At 44.3% G+C, this 14575-nt stretch overlaps 1 protein-coding gene across 2 annotated transcripts; it reads right to left on the minus strand.

Moving 5' to 3' along the window:
• Window positions 1–274: 274 nt before the first annotated feature.
• LOC136483658 (ankyrin repeat protein SKIP35-like) lies at window positions 275–5872 on the minus strand. 2 transcript variants are annotated; one of them, XM_066480782.1, is made up of 6 exons: window positions 5669–5872; window positions 5344–5461; window positions 5207–5261; window positions 4480–5093; window positions 3903–4335; window positions 275–1474 (listed from the first exon to the last, which is right to left on the minus strand). In XM_066480782.1, exons 3-6 carry the CDS (start codon window positions 5234–5236, stop codon window positions 680–682), a joined length of 1872 nt encoding a protein of 623 aa, XP_066336879.1. In that variant the 5' UTR covers window positions 5237–5261; window positions 5344–5461; window positions 5669–5872; the 3' UTR covers window positions 275–679. The 2 variants fall into 2 exon arrangements, with proteins under 2 accessions (XP_066336879.1, XP_066336878.1); XM_066480781.1 differs by having other exon boundaries at window positions 5579–5872.
• Window positions 5873–14575: the final 8703 nt, after the last annotated feature.

The following is a 14575-nucleotide window of genomic DNA, read 5'->3' on the forward strand; positions in this document are numbered from 1 at the left end:
CTAAGTAAACAAATTATTATTAGTATATTATAAAACATGAGTTTTAATTCCAAATGATTTATTTCGGATATCCATTGGATATCCACGGGTGGAAAACCAAACCCGAAACCGAACCCGATTGGTTTCGGGGCCCCGAACCCGAAAACCATGGGTGAAAAATCATCCCCAAACCTGAACCCGTAGAACCCGAAACCCGCGGATATCCGCACCAAACCCGATCCGTTGCCATCCTTTCAGAACCATGTCACATCTCACGATCAAGGCAACCTCCACACAGTACGAATATACTTGCTCTCTTCGTTTATGTTTATGAAGCCAGGACAGATGGCCAGTCCATGATCAAAAAAGTCACTAGCCAAAACTAGCGACATGTTGTCATAAGACTAGTGTTGAATTACACCGAAAACTCAGATTACATGCTGAAGGCTTATACCATTTTTCATGGAAGATTATGATCCCAGTAAAACACTCCGACACATGCCTCGACAAGACACACACCATTCCCCAAAATTATATACTCTCTGAAGATCGCCTCCAGGAGAGCCAACCCAAGATGCTATCGTTTTGGGATGTCCCCAGGCAGGAACATGGTGGCGGCACTGAAGACGGTGAATTGCCCTTGTAAGTTGCTTTTTGCTTGCATTGACAGCAGTTGTTCAGAGTGGATGCCTGCCTACCTTCAAGTTTGGGTCATGAATCGTGGGATGTGGTGCTCCAAGATGGCCAAGAGTTCTCTGCTTTGGCTATCCCTTTCCACTTGCCGGTCCTCGAGCCTGCTTGCAGCCTCCACAAGCTGACCTCTAAGCCTTTGAGGCAAAAGTCGCCCACTGGAATTCATGTATTCCTTATAGAGTGGCAGGTAGGCCATGGCAATTACCAGCTCAAGAGGGAGGTCCCCTAGGCGGATTGGTGATTCACCCCTTTCCAGTATCCTCATGAAATTAACAAAGTGCTGTTGTGCAGATTCGAAACCCGCAGAAAAGGCTGCCTCGCTCCAGTGCTCATTCATGAAAGACCTAAGCTTTGCATCCACAGCTTCATCGGTACATCTTGCAATACTGTCTGCCACGGCATATGTGGCAGCTGGGTCATTGAGGAAGTCCGAGCGGAGAAGAAAATCGACACCATGCAGGGAACCTGTACTCCTCTCACCAGCAGCCTTGATAATCTCAATGCTGAGGGGGGCAAGAACATGTTGCGGGACAAGAGGAAGAAGATAAGCAGCAACTGCAATCTGGCTACTAGAGGTGGCAGCAGTAAGGGCTAGACAAAGCTCCATTTCTCGACACCCATGGTTGACAAACCATTCCACAACTTGGAGGCATCCACGTTCAGCAGCACGCATCAAAGGGCCAAGAAAGCCAACAGCATTACCTTCTTCAACCAAGCACCCCATGGTTTCGATCTTCCCATAGTGAGCGGCAAAGCCAAGGGCTAGATCCACATCAATGTCCAAGCTGTTTCTCTGAGCAATCTGAACAGAAGTACAAATAATGAAATGTATTCAAATGCTTTCAACTGCCATTTGTGTAAAGATATAAATTTGCACCAAGAGATAAAATAATGCAAAACTCACTAAACACATGATAAAATTGGACAACCTGTCAACCTCATAATGAAGACATCCAAAATGTTTGCACAAGAAAGGAAAAGAACCCATCACCCAGTTTATAAAGTTTTCATATTCAGAAATGGCCCAATCACAATAAACTGCACCCATGGTTATTAAGGGGTAAGTCGAGCCGCGGCGACCCGCCCATTTGAGTCGACTAGGCGTCTAAGGCACGCGGCGAGGCGACGCCATACGATCATCTTAATATATATAATATATAATACCACTAAAATTAAGAAGATCATATCTTAATATTGCTAGCTTTTAGCATGTAATACCATAATAAGTAGTGCTACCAGAGTGCTAGTGCACGGCATAAAATAGCAAATCTGAAATCTCCCATCACTCAATAACAACAAATTAGTCTCTAATGACATAATATCACTCAAAAACCTGAGCACTTCCACTCAGTATCTATAAAACAAAGCACAAGCAGAGGAGAAACAGAGGAAGAGGGAAGCAAAGGAAGAGGAAGGAAGCAGAGGAGAGGCAGGTAAAGAAACAAAGGAAGAGGAGAAAAAAGAGAAAGTGTTGCATATGCACCTGTCCCGTGACCTTGCAACGCCTTGCTGAGGTAGACGGGAACCAACAGAGGAGGGGAAAGGGCCGTGAATCAATCAGCAGAGAAGATGGAGGACCAGAGGAGGCACCAATCAGGGGCGCAAATCAGTGGAGAAGAGGAAGGGAACGAGGTTCGATTCGATGGAAGGAGGCGCCAATCGATGGAGCAGAAGAGGCGCGCCACCAAGAACCAGATGTGTGCTGCCCTCTTCTGTTTCCCCTTCCCTTCAATTGGCGCATGTGAGAGATGGCTGATGGCCTTGCAGAACCTGCAGGCTCGCGATTTCCTGCAGGCGCGCAGCCTCTTCGCGTGCAGCGCCATTTTCCTTTGCGGACCCAATCTTCAGCAGTTCCGCTCCCGTGAAACTCCCACACTCGCAGCCATGCCCAAGCCACTTTTACTGCGCGGACCCAATCTTCCCACTCCCACGCCTAGTCCCCGGCTTCCACGCTCGTGCGGCGTCCGCCTTAGGCCGCTCGGACCTAGAACCTCACCAAATCCCGCCTGGGAGACGAATTCCAGCGCAAGGCAGACGGCATAGCCTGCTCGGTCATGGCGAGTCCGACGCCCAGCCTGGGAACTCGCCTGGATGACTAGGCGACGCCTAGGCGACGACTTAAAAAGCATGACTGCACCGCAAAACTTTATCACATGCATCTCTATCTGGATTTGGCCTACACCGAGTAATATGAATTACAATGATACTTCACTTATATGTTAGCTATCTAAATCTTGTACTATAACTATAATGTGTTTGATACAAACACCATATCAACAGGCAATGCAGGTTAGTTTAATTCAGGAAGACACGAACACGTTCCATCGTGGGTTCAAGACTCCACTATGCTTATAGTCTTATACACGAGAAATTTGGTTATTGCAGATATCCCGTGAGAAGATTACCAAGTGAAATGATAATATCTTGAGCTAATATTTAAGGGGATGGGATTTGATCTAATTAAACTCACAGAGCTGACTTATACTACATCTTAAGTGTCAGAGGTTCTCTGATGTAAGCATGAGATCTTGCACCTCAACTGCCAGTACCATTAGTCCATTACCAACCTACTATTTGTCACCAAGAGTATGGATCAGGTTATTAAGCCCTACCAACTAATCTGCAAGGACCATGGATCTATACCCAGTTCTGGAAGTTTCATAATTCAGAATAGATAACAAATGACATGACACATGAAACTGAAGCATGTCCTGTACCAATATATTATTAAGTCAACACTGCAAATGGCCCAAAAGAAAAGGTCTCAGAAGGAAAGAAAAATTGTCTAGCAAAGAGTAAATCATGTACTGCAGAAGGTATTGTATTCATCTAACTACGATCTGAATCCGATGACTACCAGGGACCACTGTGTGGGGCAAGCAATCAAGAACCATTTATTATTGCTGCGTGCATGTACACTACCTGCTCAATAGGGAATAATCATATGGTCGCAGAAGTCATTTAGGACATTGACATGATATCCAATATAACACTGTGACTTGTAAAATCTATGAAATCATTATCTCAAACAAAAAGAACGATATGTTCTGAAAAAGTCTGTTTAGTGATTAATATAGTAATATCGATTTTGTGTTCTTAATCTACATAATTTGTTATTTATTTATGGTCAAATAAAAAGCTCAATAAAACCAGTGCACATCCTAAAATGACTTATATTTGCACCAAGAACTTGTATTAAACCAAATTGCATGAGTAGACTATAAGGTTACCTGAAGTAAGATCCGCACAAGCTCAGTGCTGCCATACCGTGCAGCTTCAAGAAAGCATTGGTTTACATTGTCTGCACCACCCTCTACCAACAACTCTAAAAGCCCTTGTACTGCAGCTGCTGATATTCCTGATGCCCATCCTTGGTCGAAGGTGGTTGAAAAGAGTGTAAGAGGGAAGCATGCAGCATCAAAAGCCTCCGTAAAATCCTTCCCGGTAAGCTCATTATCAGCAAGATCAAGAAATGTCTTGAAAGCAGACAACTGAAGCTGAACCTCGATGACAGTGTCGTGGTTTCCTTTGCCCCTATTCTCTCGAACACGCGAATGCAGCCTGATACACTTTAGAGCCCATTCTGTAAACCTGTGCACCTTTGCACTTGCTTCTGCTTTCAATACCTCATCACCTTGGGATTCTTGAAGTCGTTCATGCAATCTGAAACATACAGAACAATGATTCACAGTTGCCCAAATATGTTATTCAAGTGGACTGATTCAGTAAGACTCCTGGAATTATAAAGCATGCAATACTTGTGAGTTGTGAACATGTAACCATTGGAGCTGTTTCCGACAAACTTACTTCTGACCCATGAAGCTCACTGCATCAGCAAGGCTAGTCGACCGTCCCCTACATGCCGATACACACGATGCGAGGAATGATGTCCGGAGCGCAGCACGGGTAAAATCCTTTGCACCCTCAGACACAATCCTCCTGATCAACCCCACAATAGCAAGGAGCTCGTCCTTGTTACTCAAGAACCAAATCGCATCCACCGCCACACAGAGCACATCGTTGAGCCCTTGTGCATCGGCCATTCCTACCAGCCCCTCTGCAGTCTCCCAATCATGGGAGCTGACTGCGTGCTGGAATGACCGGCAAAGCTCAACCCGGTCCTGCTTAGAGAGCTTCCTCTCCTCCTGCTGTGCCCCACTCTCCTCCCCATTGACAAGGTCCAAGTCCAGCTCCTTCCCAAAGTCGGCGCTCACCGATCTCCGCTTCTTGGCCACACAGCCCTTGGAGTTCTTGGAATCCATGGGCGGCAAGGGGCTCTCTTTGGAGCTGCCATTGTTGCCATCAACAATCATGACGCCACTCTCGGCAGCCTCTGGCTCATCCATGTCCACCTCCGACGATGCCAGCAGCTCCTCCCGCCTCGGGTTCTTGCTCTGAACCTCCTTCCCCTTGGATCCAATCTTCTCGCAATAAACGAGCCACCCATTAGGTTTCGAAATGAAATTTTTTGGGGGAACTGAAGAAAAAGACAAGCCCACACAAATCTCTACATACGAATCGAATCGCTACTCACCTGCAAATCCTTCCTTCTGTCCACTTCCATCCCTACCCCCGATCCAAATCCAAACCTGAGAAAATTTCCCCAAAACGTCACATAAATGGATCGAGGAACCGGAGCCAATAAATGAGCACGAAACAGATCGAACCCACCTAAGGGAACAGAGAAGGAGGATTCAGCACCGCACGGCGCGCCGAACCCGAGTGGACGGCAAATCCGTCCTGGCGCAAATCAAGAACCGGACAAGAAAACCCCAGCAACAGTCGCCACCTGCAAGAGCAGATCGAAATCAAACGAATTAGGAGCGGCAGGAATCGGCCGCCCGACGGGCAACCAAAAGGGGAAGAACCAAAATCGAAAACAAGGCGCGCGGATTCGTAACCGTACCAGCAACCGATACAACAAGGACCTTTTTTTTGTTTTCTTTTTTCGCGAATGAATTAGAGGAGAAGCATAGGAGAGAAAGAGGAGCGGTACGGGGATGATGATGATGATGATGATGATAGCTGTGTGATAGGACGAATTGATGAGCTGATATCGAAAGGAGGGGGAGGAGCCACTGCCTGCCTCGCTAGCGCCCGTGCGGCTCCGAAGCTGCCCTCTCTCTCACGCTCGTTGAGGGGGAGGAAAGAAGAAATACGCTCACTCTCTCTCTCTCTCTCTCTCTCTCTCCTCTCCCTCTCTGTTGCGCTCGCGCACAGACCACCACCACCACTACTCTCGCTCGCTCTCCCTCCCTCCCTTTTCTTTCGGCTTTTTTTTTTTTTAAGACTGTCTCGTACCGCGAATCAAAATACAAGACTTATTCGGTGTCAGAGGAGCGTTACGGACAAAAAAAAATTTAATATTTATTTTTTTTGTCTTCTCTAATAATAAGATCTAAAAGACAACTCTTTCCATAAATAGGTCTCCAGAAGAGAGATACTCAGATTTGGGTTATGCCTCTCCTAATATCTAAAATGGATCTTCTATATAGGTACTCTGTTGTAGGCTATAGGTATTATGTTAGAGACTCATTTTAGGTTCCGTAATTAGTCTCGTGTTGGATTCGGTTTCTCTAAACAAAAATATGTGTGTGACATTGCAGTTTCGGTTTTAACTTTTCAATAAAACCCACCGAAAAGTGGAGTGATTTTCTAGATATTTGAAAGCTCGTTTAATTATAGAGGTAAAAACTCTATTCTTAGTGTGATTTTTTTGTTACCCTTAATTACAAAAATGAATATACAAAAGTCTTAAAAAAAGTAGTACATGACTCCGTTAAAACTTGAGTGGCTAATAACCGTACATTTTATTGCTCTCATCGATTGTTCTTGCTACTCTAGCCTACCAGACACAGCTACACCACAGAGCAATCAGAAGTTGCATAGCAGCAAGCGGCAACAGTCGGAGTAGCACTTCTCATGAGAGCCCATGATACTGTTTAGAACCTATTTAGGGTCTCTTTGGCGTGACTTATGTCGGCTTCGGCTTCATCTATTTTGCGTAAATTGAGGTACTATAGCGTGAAGTCCTTTTGTAAGTCGGGGTTAAAATAAACTAGAAGCCGAAAAAGCCAGTTTTTCTGGCTTCACCGGCTTTGGCTTCACCGGTGAAGCCGTTTTAGATGAGCCGTGTCAAAGGGGGCTTTAGCAGGACTACAAGCTTCTCTAGTAGATCTGAAATCATTAATAATTTGTATTTAGGTTAGTGAGGTACAGCTGAAACAAGCCACTTTGTTCAACTCCAGCTCCGTAGTACAAAAATGTCTATGGGTTATTCGGGCTCCCTACAAGCAGCCATTTTCCAGATGACCGTTGGCAGAGCTCCTTGCAAGAAGCTAGGAGAAGTTCGAGCCGAAGCTCTACCAAATAGGACATTACTGCTACTATTTAGGGCTTGTTTGGCAGGGCTTCTCTCCGGCTCCGGCTCCGGCTTCTTCAGAGGAGCCCTGCCAAACGTTTTTTTGGAGGAGCCGTTTTTCAGTAAAAAACAGAGGAGCCAGAGCCGTTTTGGAGGAGCCACAATTTGTAGCTCCTCCAAAACGGCTCCGGCTCCTCCGGAGAAGCCCCTCGGGAGGAGCCGTGCCAAACAAGCCCTTAGACGTCTTGAAAGATGTAAAATTGGTTGCGCCTAAAGATGCAAATGGATTGGATCGACATGGATAATGTCACTTCCATATTCTAATGCATTTTTCTTTATCAGATTGGATCAAAACGGATAATACACAGATGTAGATGCTAATGTTGATTTTTTTACAATGTCGAGAATGGTACGAAGATAGAGTCACTACTAAAAATATCCACTTCTATGACGAAAATCTTAATGACGAATCCAAAATCGTCATAGAAGATCGCCTTTTATGACGAATATTTCGTTTCGTCATAGATCAGTGGTGACGATCCTGCAACCCTCCCTTTCTATGATGAAATCAGGCATCATCACAAAAAACATCATAGAAGAGCGCAGGGTTTCGTCACAAATCATTCACGTGACTGATCTGTGATGATCTCGTATAAACCTATGACGAACAGAGCTTCGTAATTGAACTAATTACACATCTGCAACGAACAATATTTGATCTGTAACGAACGGCTTCGTCATAGATCTCCACACTATACTTTCTCCATCTGACGTGTACCTATGGGACCTACAGTTACTCATCCGTGACACTTGCAATTCATCATAAAAGTCTTCGCTCGATCCTTTCTCCATACGACATGTACCTGTGGGGCCCTTCTCCATCCGATGTGTACCTGTGGGATTTGCAGTTACTCATCTGTGACGCTTGCAATTCGTCATCAATTCGTCATAAAAGTCTCTGCTCGGTCCTTTCTCCGTCCGACGTGTACCTGCGGGACCCTTCCGCATCCGACCTGATGGATCCCATGGCTTACGTGTCACACGTACCTATGGGATCATTCTCTATTGTGGCAGAACCACCTAATCTAATACCCTTCCAAGAGTATTTATCTTTCATTAGACACTAAGTACCTAAAAGAGTGCACTAAATCATACCGTTTCGTCGAGCACACCCCAAGAAAGAACTCGAAAATCCATATTTTTCCCTCAGGATCATAAATGAGTGGATAAAGCTTACAACATTCTTAACCATTTCTTACATCACTTTATTACAATATCAGAGTATTACACAAATTGAATGCAACAGTAGAATTAAAATAGTTTACATGTAAACGAGTTATACATTTAGGTTCACAAGTTTTATCTTGCAATGTAACACCAACATGTGATCAGAGTTACGGCAGAAACAAAGATTAACTTAATGATATGGTGGAGCATTAACATCATGGCCATTTATACATAAGATATGCTAGCAGATTTTACATCTTTTCTTATAAACCTTTTAGTGAGGGTTGTAATTAAACACTACGATCACAGCGTGAAAGGAATCCTCTCTGAGCCCACCAGGAGGTTTCCACACATAAGAGTCAGCTCTAGCATCTGCTTGTCACCTACAACAGGGGAAGTAAAACCTTGAGTACTCGATTATACTCCACAAGACTTACCCAACAGGAGAAAATAAAAGACTCGATATGTGAGGCTATCTAGCTTACTGGTTATTGCATCGTAGGAAGCATTACTAATAGTATATCCTTATGTACAGGTTTTAGCAGTTATTTTTAGTTGATTAGCTAATCATTCTAGGTAAGCACCTATGCTACTTTCAAGTATGTGGTAAGCAATCAGAACCATTTTACCATCTTTTATATTTCAATTCTTACTACGGTGCTAGACCATAGCCAAGTCGGTATCGTCTCAAAGAAACAGCGATTCATGAATAATGTATCATAGCTGGGTACCCTGAAACACACACCCCGCTTGTACCCCAGGCACAAACGGAACCAACTCATCTCACTCGTGTCAAGGGGTCTAGGTCCCCATCCAAACTTAGACTCCAAACCTCCAACACCTGAGACCCAGTCTCAATATGGTGCTTAGACCTCCACCTAGCACCCACCCCTAAAGTCGATCCGGAAAGAGCCGGAACCCATGACAAGAGAGTAATAAGTCTTCCCGTTCCCATAAGCAAGTATGTGCTCAGGATAATAAGTCTGTGACCTAACTACCATCCACAGCAACGGACGGTCCTCAATCGACACAGGCGAGACAAATGCAACTAGAGCCTCGCTCGATTGCCTATCTAAGTCCAAATCCAAAGTATGGTCCCGCCCGGTCTCCAATTATTATCCATATATATTTTATGTGATAGTAACAGGATAATAGTAACAATAATATATTTTCCTATCTCTCGCGAGTGATAGGTAATCACTCGACTTCTACCGGGATCCTATAGCATAGCAATCTACACGATCCTATCATACTAGTAGGACTCATAGGATAAGGATATATAAATGTAAGTGGATTTCATTCAACTCCTTTAAACTTAATGCACAAGCATAAAATAAAGTGCAGAATAATAGGGGTTATGCATTAGGGCTTGTCTGCGTAAGATTTAACCAAAGATTAGCATTCCATCGTGGCGACACGATCATCTAGACACTATCATTTTTGTTACTCTGGTCGATTCTACGATCCATCGTTGTTCCTATTATGATATACACAGATGCAACACAGAGACGTAATTAATCAACGGCAACCATAACTCTAAGAATACGATTATGCCTCGCAAGCTAACGAGATAGCTCTAATAACTAACATACTAGGCTAGGCGTCGTTCCCTGGAAAATGTTTTAGTTCTACAATCCCAAGATGTTTTGGTATTTTATTGATTATATATATATATATATATATATATATATATATATATATATATATATATATATATATATATATTTGAACTAGGGCTCATTTAGTTACCTTAACAACTAATTATTAAGGAGCTACAAAAATTATAGTGGACACCTAATAATGTTAGGAATTTACTGTAAAAATTTGTAAAGCCAACACTATCACCAATTTATCACAACAATTCCTACCAATTTATATTTTAACAATATTAAGCATCTCAATTTAATTAGATTACTCTTGACAATACTATGAAGCTATGTGAACAAAATATACTAGCAAATAGATCATGATTTTAGGAACCTAACAAAGTTGGTTTCACAATTTTTGGCCAACTACACAAATTTATATCTTCGGGTACAGCCCGACGGCGATCAAAACGCTAAATTGGCCGCCTACAAGGCTCGTCTGCACCTTGGTGCGGGTCGGTTTGCTAACTGGCTTCCAATACTTGCTATAGAGGCACTGAATTGAGGTGGGATGCCATGGTCCACGCATTTAAGTTTGGGAAGCGGTGTGACGGACGGTGGCCCAGAGTGGCTGCAGCTGAGGTGGCCTGGCAAAGACTCAACGAGGCACGACAGCGCGGGGATACAGCCGCACGAGCGAGGGACAGGAGGTGCCTTGGTTAGTGCTCGGATAGAGCCATTAAGTAGTGCCTACACGCGAAATGCTAGAATGCAGTAGCCGGGCCCGAGCGGGCTCACCGGCGTGGGCTAGTGGGACAGGGCAAAGCAGGGAGGCATCACCGTCACCTTGTGACCGAGGTTAGTTGACCTAGACATGGCGGCCAGCGACACAGGCCCGCGGTAGGTGAATCGTAGGGCGGGGCGACTGCCACGCTAAAAGATCTAGATTGGTTTTGGTGAATTGATGAAACCCTAAGTGCTAACCTAGTTCATCTAAGTGATCATGAGATAGGTAGCATTATTCCAAGTGGTGAAGCAACGGTGAAGACCATGATGATGGTGATGCCATGGTGATGATCAAGTGCTTGGACTTGGAAAAGAAGAAAGAGAAACAAAAAGCTCAAGGCAAAGGTGAAATTGATAGGAGTTTTTCGGTTTAGTGATCGAGACACTTAGCGAGTGTGATCATATTTAGGATCGATAGCCATACTATTAATAGGGGTGAAACTCGTATCAAAATGCGGTTATCACAGTGCCACTAGATGCTCTAACTCATTGCATATGCATTTAGGATCTAGTGGAGTGCTAACACCCTTGAAAACATTTGTGAAAATATGCTAACACATGTTCACAAGGTGATACACTTGGTGGTTAGCACATTTGAGCAAGGGTAAAGAAGATAGAGTTGAAAAGGAGTTAGTCGCGCTGGTCACAGAGTGACCGGACACGTCAGGAATCGGGACTGGATGCGTTCGATATTTGGACCCGAGGTGAGCGACTAAGTGAAAGTGACCGGACTCTGGCTCAGTGGAGTGACTGGACACTGATGAGTTACTGTTCAGCGTCAGGTCAAAGTGATATAGCCCAAAGTAGGATTACTGAGAGCGACCGGACGTGTCCGGTGTGAAGCAGCAAGTCTCGGGTTTTCAGCGCAATAATTCATCGGACGCTGGGAGCGTCTGGTCTGGTGTGATTGGATGTGTCCGGTCGGCCCAGAGCGGCTCTGGGAGCTCTCTAGACTTGACCGTCTTCTGGGTCCAGTTGTTTTCTAACAGCGCGTCCGATCACGTAGTATTACCTTACGCAGAGATAGCCATTGGGCGACAATGGCTAAACAATTTGAAAGGGACACGTGGTGGTCAGGTTGCGACCGGACGTAGTGACTGGACGGGTCCGGTGCACACGACCTTCATGTCCGGTCATCCCACGGCCAGCCCAATAATTGAGCCAACGACTCTATTGTTTGGGGGTGTATATAAATATCGTTTGGCCAGCTCTAGATCACTCGCTTGGCCATTTGCATTGACATAGCAACCTTGTGAGCTTAGCCAAAGCCCTCCCACTAATCTCCATCATTGTTTCATCATCTTTGTGAGATTGGGAGATAATCCAAGTGCATTGCTTGAGTGTTTGCATCTAGAGGCACTTGGTGTTCATTTTTTGCTGCGAGTTTAGCTTGTTACTCTTGGTGGTTGTCACCACCTAGACGACTTGGAGCAGTAAGGATCGTCGAGTGGAGGTTGGTGATTGTCTCCGGCTCCGATCATGGTGATTGTGAGGGATTCTTGACCTTTTCCCGGCGGAGAGCCAAAAGGTACTCTAGTAGATTACTCGTGGCTTGTGTGATCCTCATCTTATGTTGGTTGTGTGGCACCCTATTGAGAGTTTGGCGTGTGATGCCAATTAGCCCGTAAACCTCTAAGTGAGTGAATCACCACAACTGGGACTAGCTTGCCTGCAAGCAAGTGAACCTCGGAGGAAAAATCATTGTGTCTTGATTGTCTCCTTGGTATTCACTCATTGGTCACTTGCCAGGGCGGTATACCTCTCTACCACTCTCTTGTATTTCATTATACATTCACTTGGATAGAGTTAGTGGTAGTTAAGACTAGATAGTGTATCATTTAATTGTATTACTCTGACTAGGTTGATCACCTAGGTGTATATTAGTGACATAGCTTTGTTGTGATATACTAGAGATCATAGAAAATAGAATTGGGTAGGTGGCTTGCAACCCCAAGTATAGTGCTAGCGCAAAATTCGCTTTGCCATCTTATTGACTAATCATTTGTCTTAGTGTTGTAGAAATTTTTCATAGGCTATTCACCCCCCCCCTCTAGCCATTTGGGCCTTTCAAGTGTTATCAGAGCCGTGGTCACCGTGATTTGAGGCTTAACAACCTTCGGTGTAAAAATGGCTTAAATCAACAACACCAAGAAGCCAACCCAATTTGATGGCTCAAACTATCCCTATTGGAAGGCTAAGATGACAACATATATAATGAGAATGGGGATCCTAATCTTCCGTTAGGTAGAGGTAACTATCATTGTGGTAGAGAATGACACACCAATCCGGCTTCAGATCGAAAGATCAAACCCTGCAATCTTAGCACCACAACTCCTCTAGTTATCAAAAAAGACACGGATCCGGTTGACCTCGCCAAGAAGGCAAATCCCTACCTGCGCTATGAAGAACACAAGCAAGAACAAGAAAGAAAGCAACCAAATTGTAGATGATTGATTAATCTCACGAAGTTGGGGTCTCACAAACCGATGAACGGCGAAACTGTTCTTGACAGATTAATCTAAGCAAAACCCAAAACCTAATAGCGGCGGCGGCATATGATTATAAAGGTCTTAGGGTCGTCGCCTACCCTGGACGCGCCCCCTAATGGGCCCAAACATGAAACACGGTCCAACGGACCAAAAGACAGTGTCGCAGCACCCTGATAGATTCTAGATGCTGACTTTTTTTGACAATTCCCGTTGATTCTAAAGGGCTTTTGACATGAGACCACTTGGATTAGCTTCCTTATCAAATTAGCTTTCCAACCATATATGGATCATTGAAAACGGAGTTCGGATGCGTCCTGGGTGACCAGTTTAAGGCAGACTGGTCCTGGAGGCCGAGACAGACTCAAAATCATATTGGATCGGGCCTCCGGTTTCTATTGGACGTCCTTGCTGGTCATCATCGCCTCCACCACGTCCTCTAAGTCCCTCATGACCCTCTCCAATGTTCCTAAGCAAGATAACATCATTAGGTAGTAGTCTATTCTCAAAAGTATGAAAAGGATCGCTTAAGAACGAGCTCACCTCTAAATTGAGTTGACGCATTCGAGCCCGGGTCATTGGACCTTGCATGACGGTTGGAGGATCAGTGGGTACATCCAAAGGAGTGATGTCCTCATCATCCCTCCTCTTGAATTTGAGTCGTCCTCGACTCAAGCTCATCTTCTTCTCCCAAATAAGGCTTTAGATCTGCAATGTTAAAGGTGGGACTAACCCCAAACTCGGGTGGCAACTCAAGTTTGTAGGCATTATTATTTATTTTCTCAATTGTCTTATAAGGACCAGGTGCTCTTGGCATTAATTTAGACTTACATAGCTCAGGAAATCTATCTTTTCTCAAATGTAACCAAACCAAATCACCCGGTTCAAGTTTAATTTCTTTTCTACCTTTACTACCAGCAATTCTATACTTTTTATTCATTCTTTCAATATTTACTTTAGTTGTTTCGTGCAACTTACGAATGAATTCAGCACGCTCTCTAGCATCACTATATGTTCTCTTAGTGGTAGGTAAAGGCAAAAGATCAATAGGAGCGCGAGGGTTAAAACCATACACTACCTGAAAAGGACTTACCTTGGTGGTGGAATGTTCCGCCCTGTTATATGCAAACTCCACATGTGGCAAATACTCTTCCCACATCTTCAAATTGCGCTTCAAAATTGCTCGTAACATGGTGGACAATGTTCGATTCACCACCTCAGTTTGCCCATTAGTTTGGGGATGACATGTTGTAGAAAACAGCAGCTTGGTCCCCAATTTATTCCACAAAGTGCGCCAAAAATGACTCAAGAATTTGGCATCGCGATCTGAAACAATAGTAGAAGGCATACCATGCAAGCGAATGATTTATTGAAAGAAAAGGTCAGCAATATGAACAGCATCATCGCTCTTATGACAAGGAATAAAATGTGCCATCTTAGAAAAACGATCAACCACC

The sequence above is a fragment of the Miscanthus floridulus genome, chromosome 9 (genome assembly GCF_019320115.1).
Source record: "Miscanthus floridulus cultivar M001 chromosome 9, ASM1932011v1, whole genome shotgun sequence".
Taxonomy (NCBI): Eukaryota; Viridiplantae; Streptophyta; class Magnoliopsida; order Poales; family Poaceae; genus Miscanthus; species Miscanthus floridulus.

Coding starts and splice junctions, on each gene's coding strand:
- LOC136483658 (XM_066480782.1), bottom strand. CDS start 5,236: ATGGAAGTGGACAGAAGGAAGGATTTGCAG. Junction 4,336..4,479: donor GTGAGCTTCATGGGTCAGAA/GTAAGTTTGTCG, acceptor TGTATGTTTCAG/ATTGCATGAACGACTTCAAG. Junction 1,475..3,902: donor TTGTGCGGATCTTACTTCAG/GTAACCTTATAG, acceptor ACTTCTGTTCAG/ATTGCTCAGAGAAACAGCTT.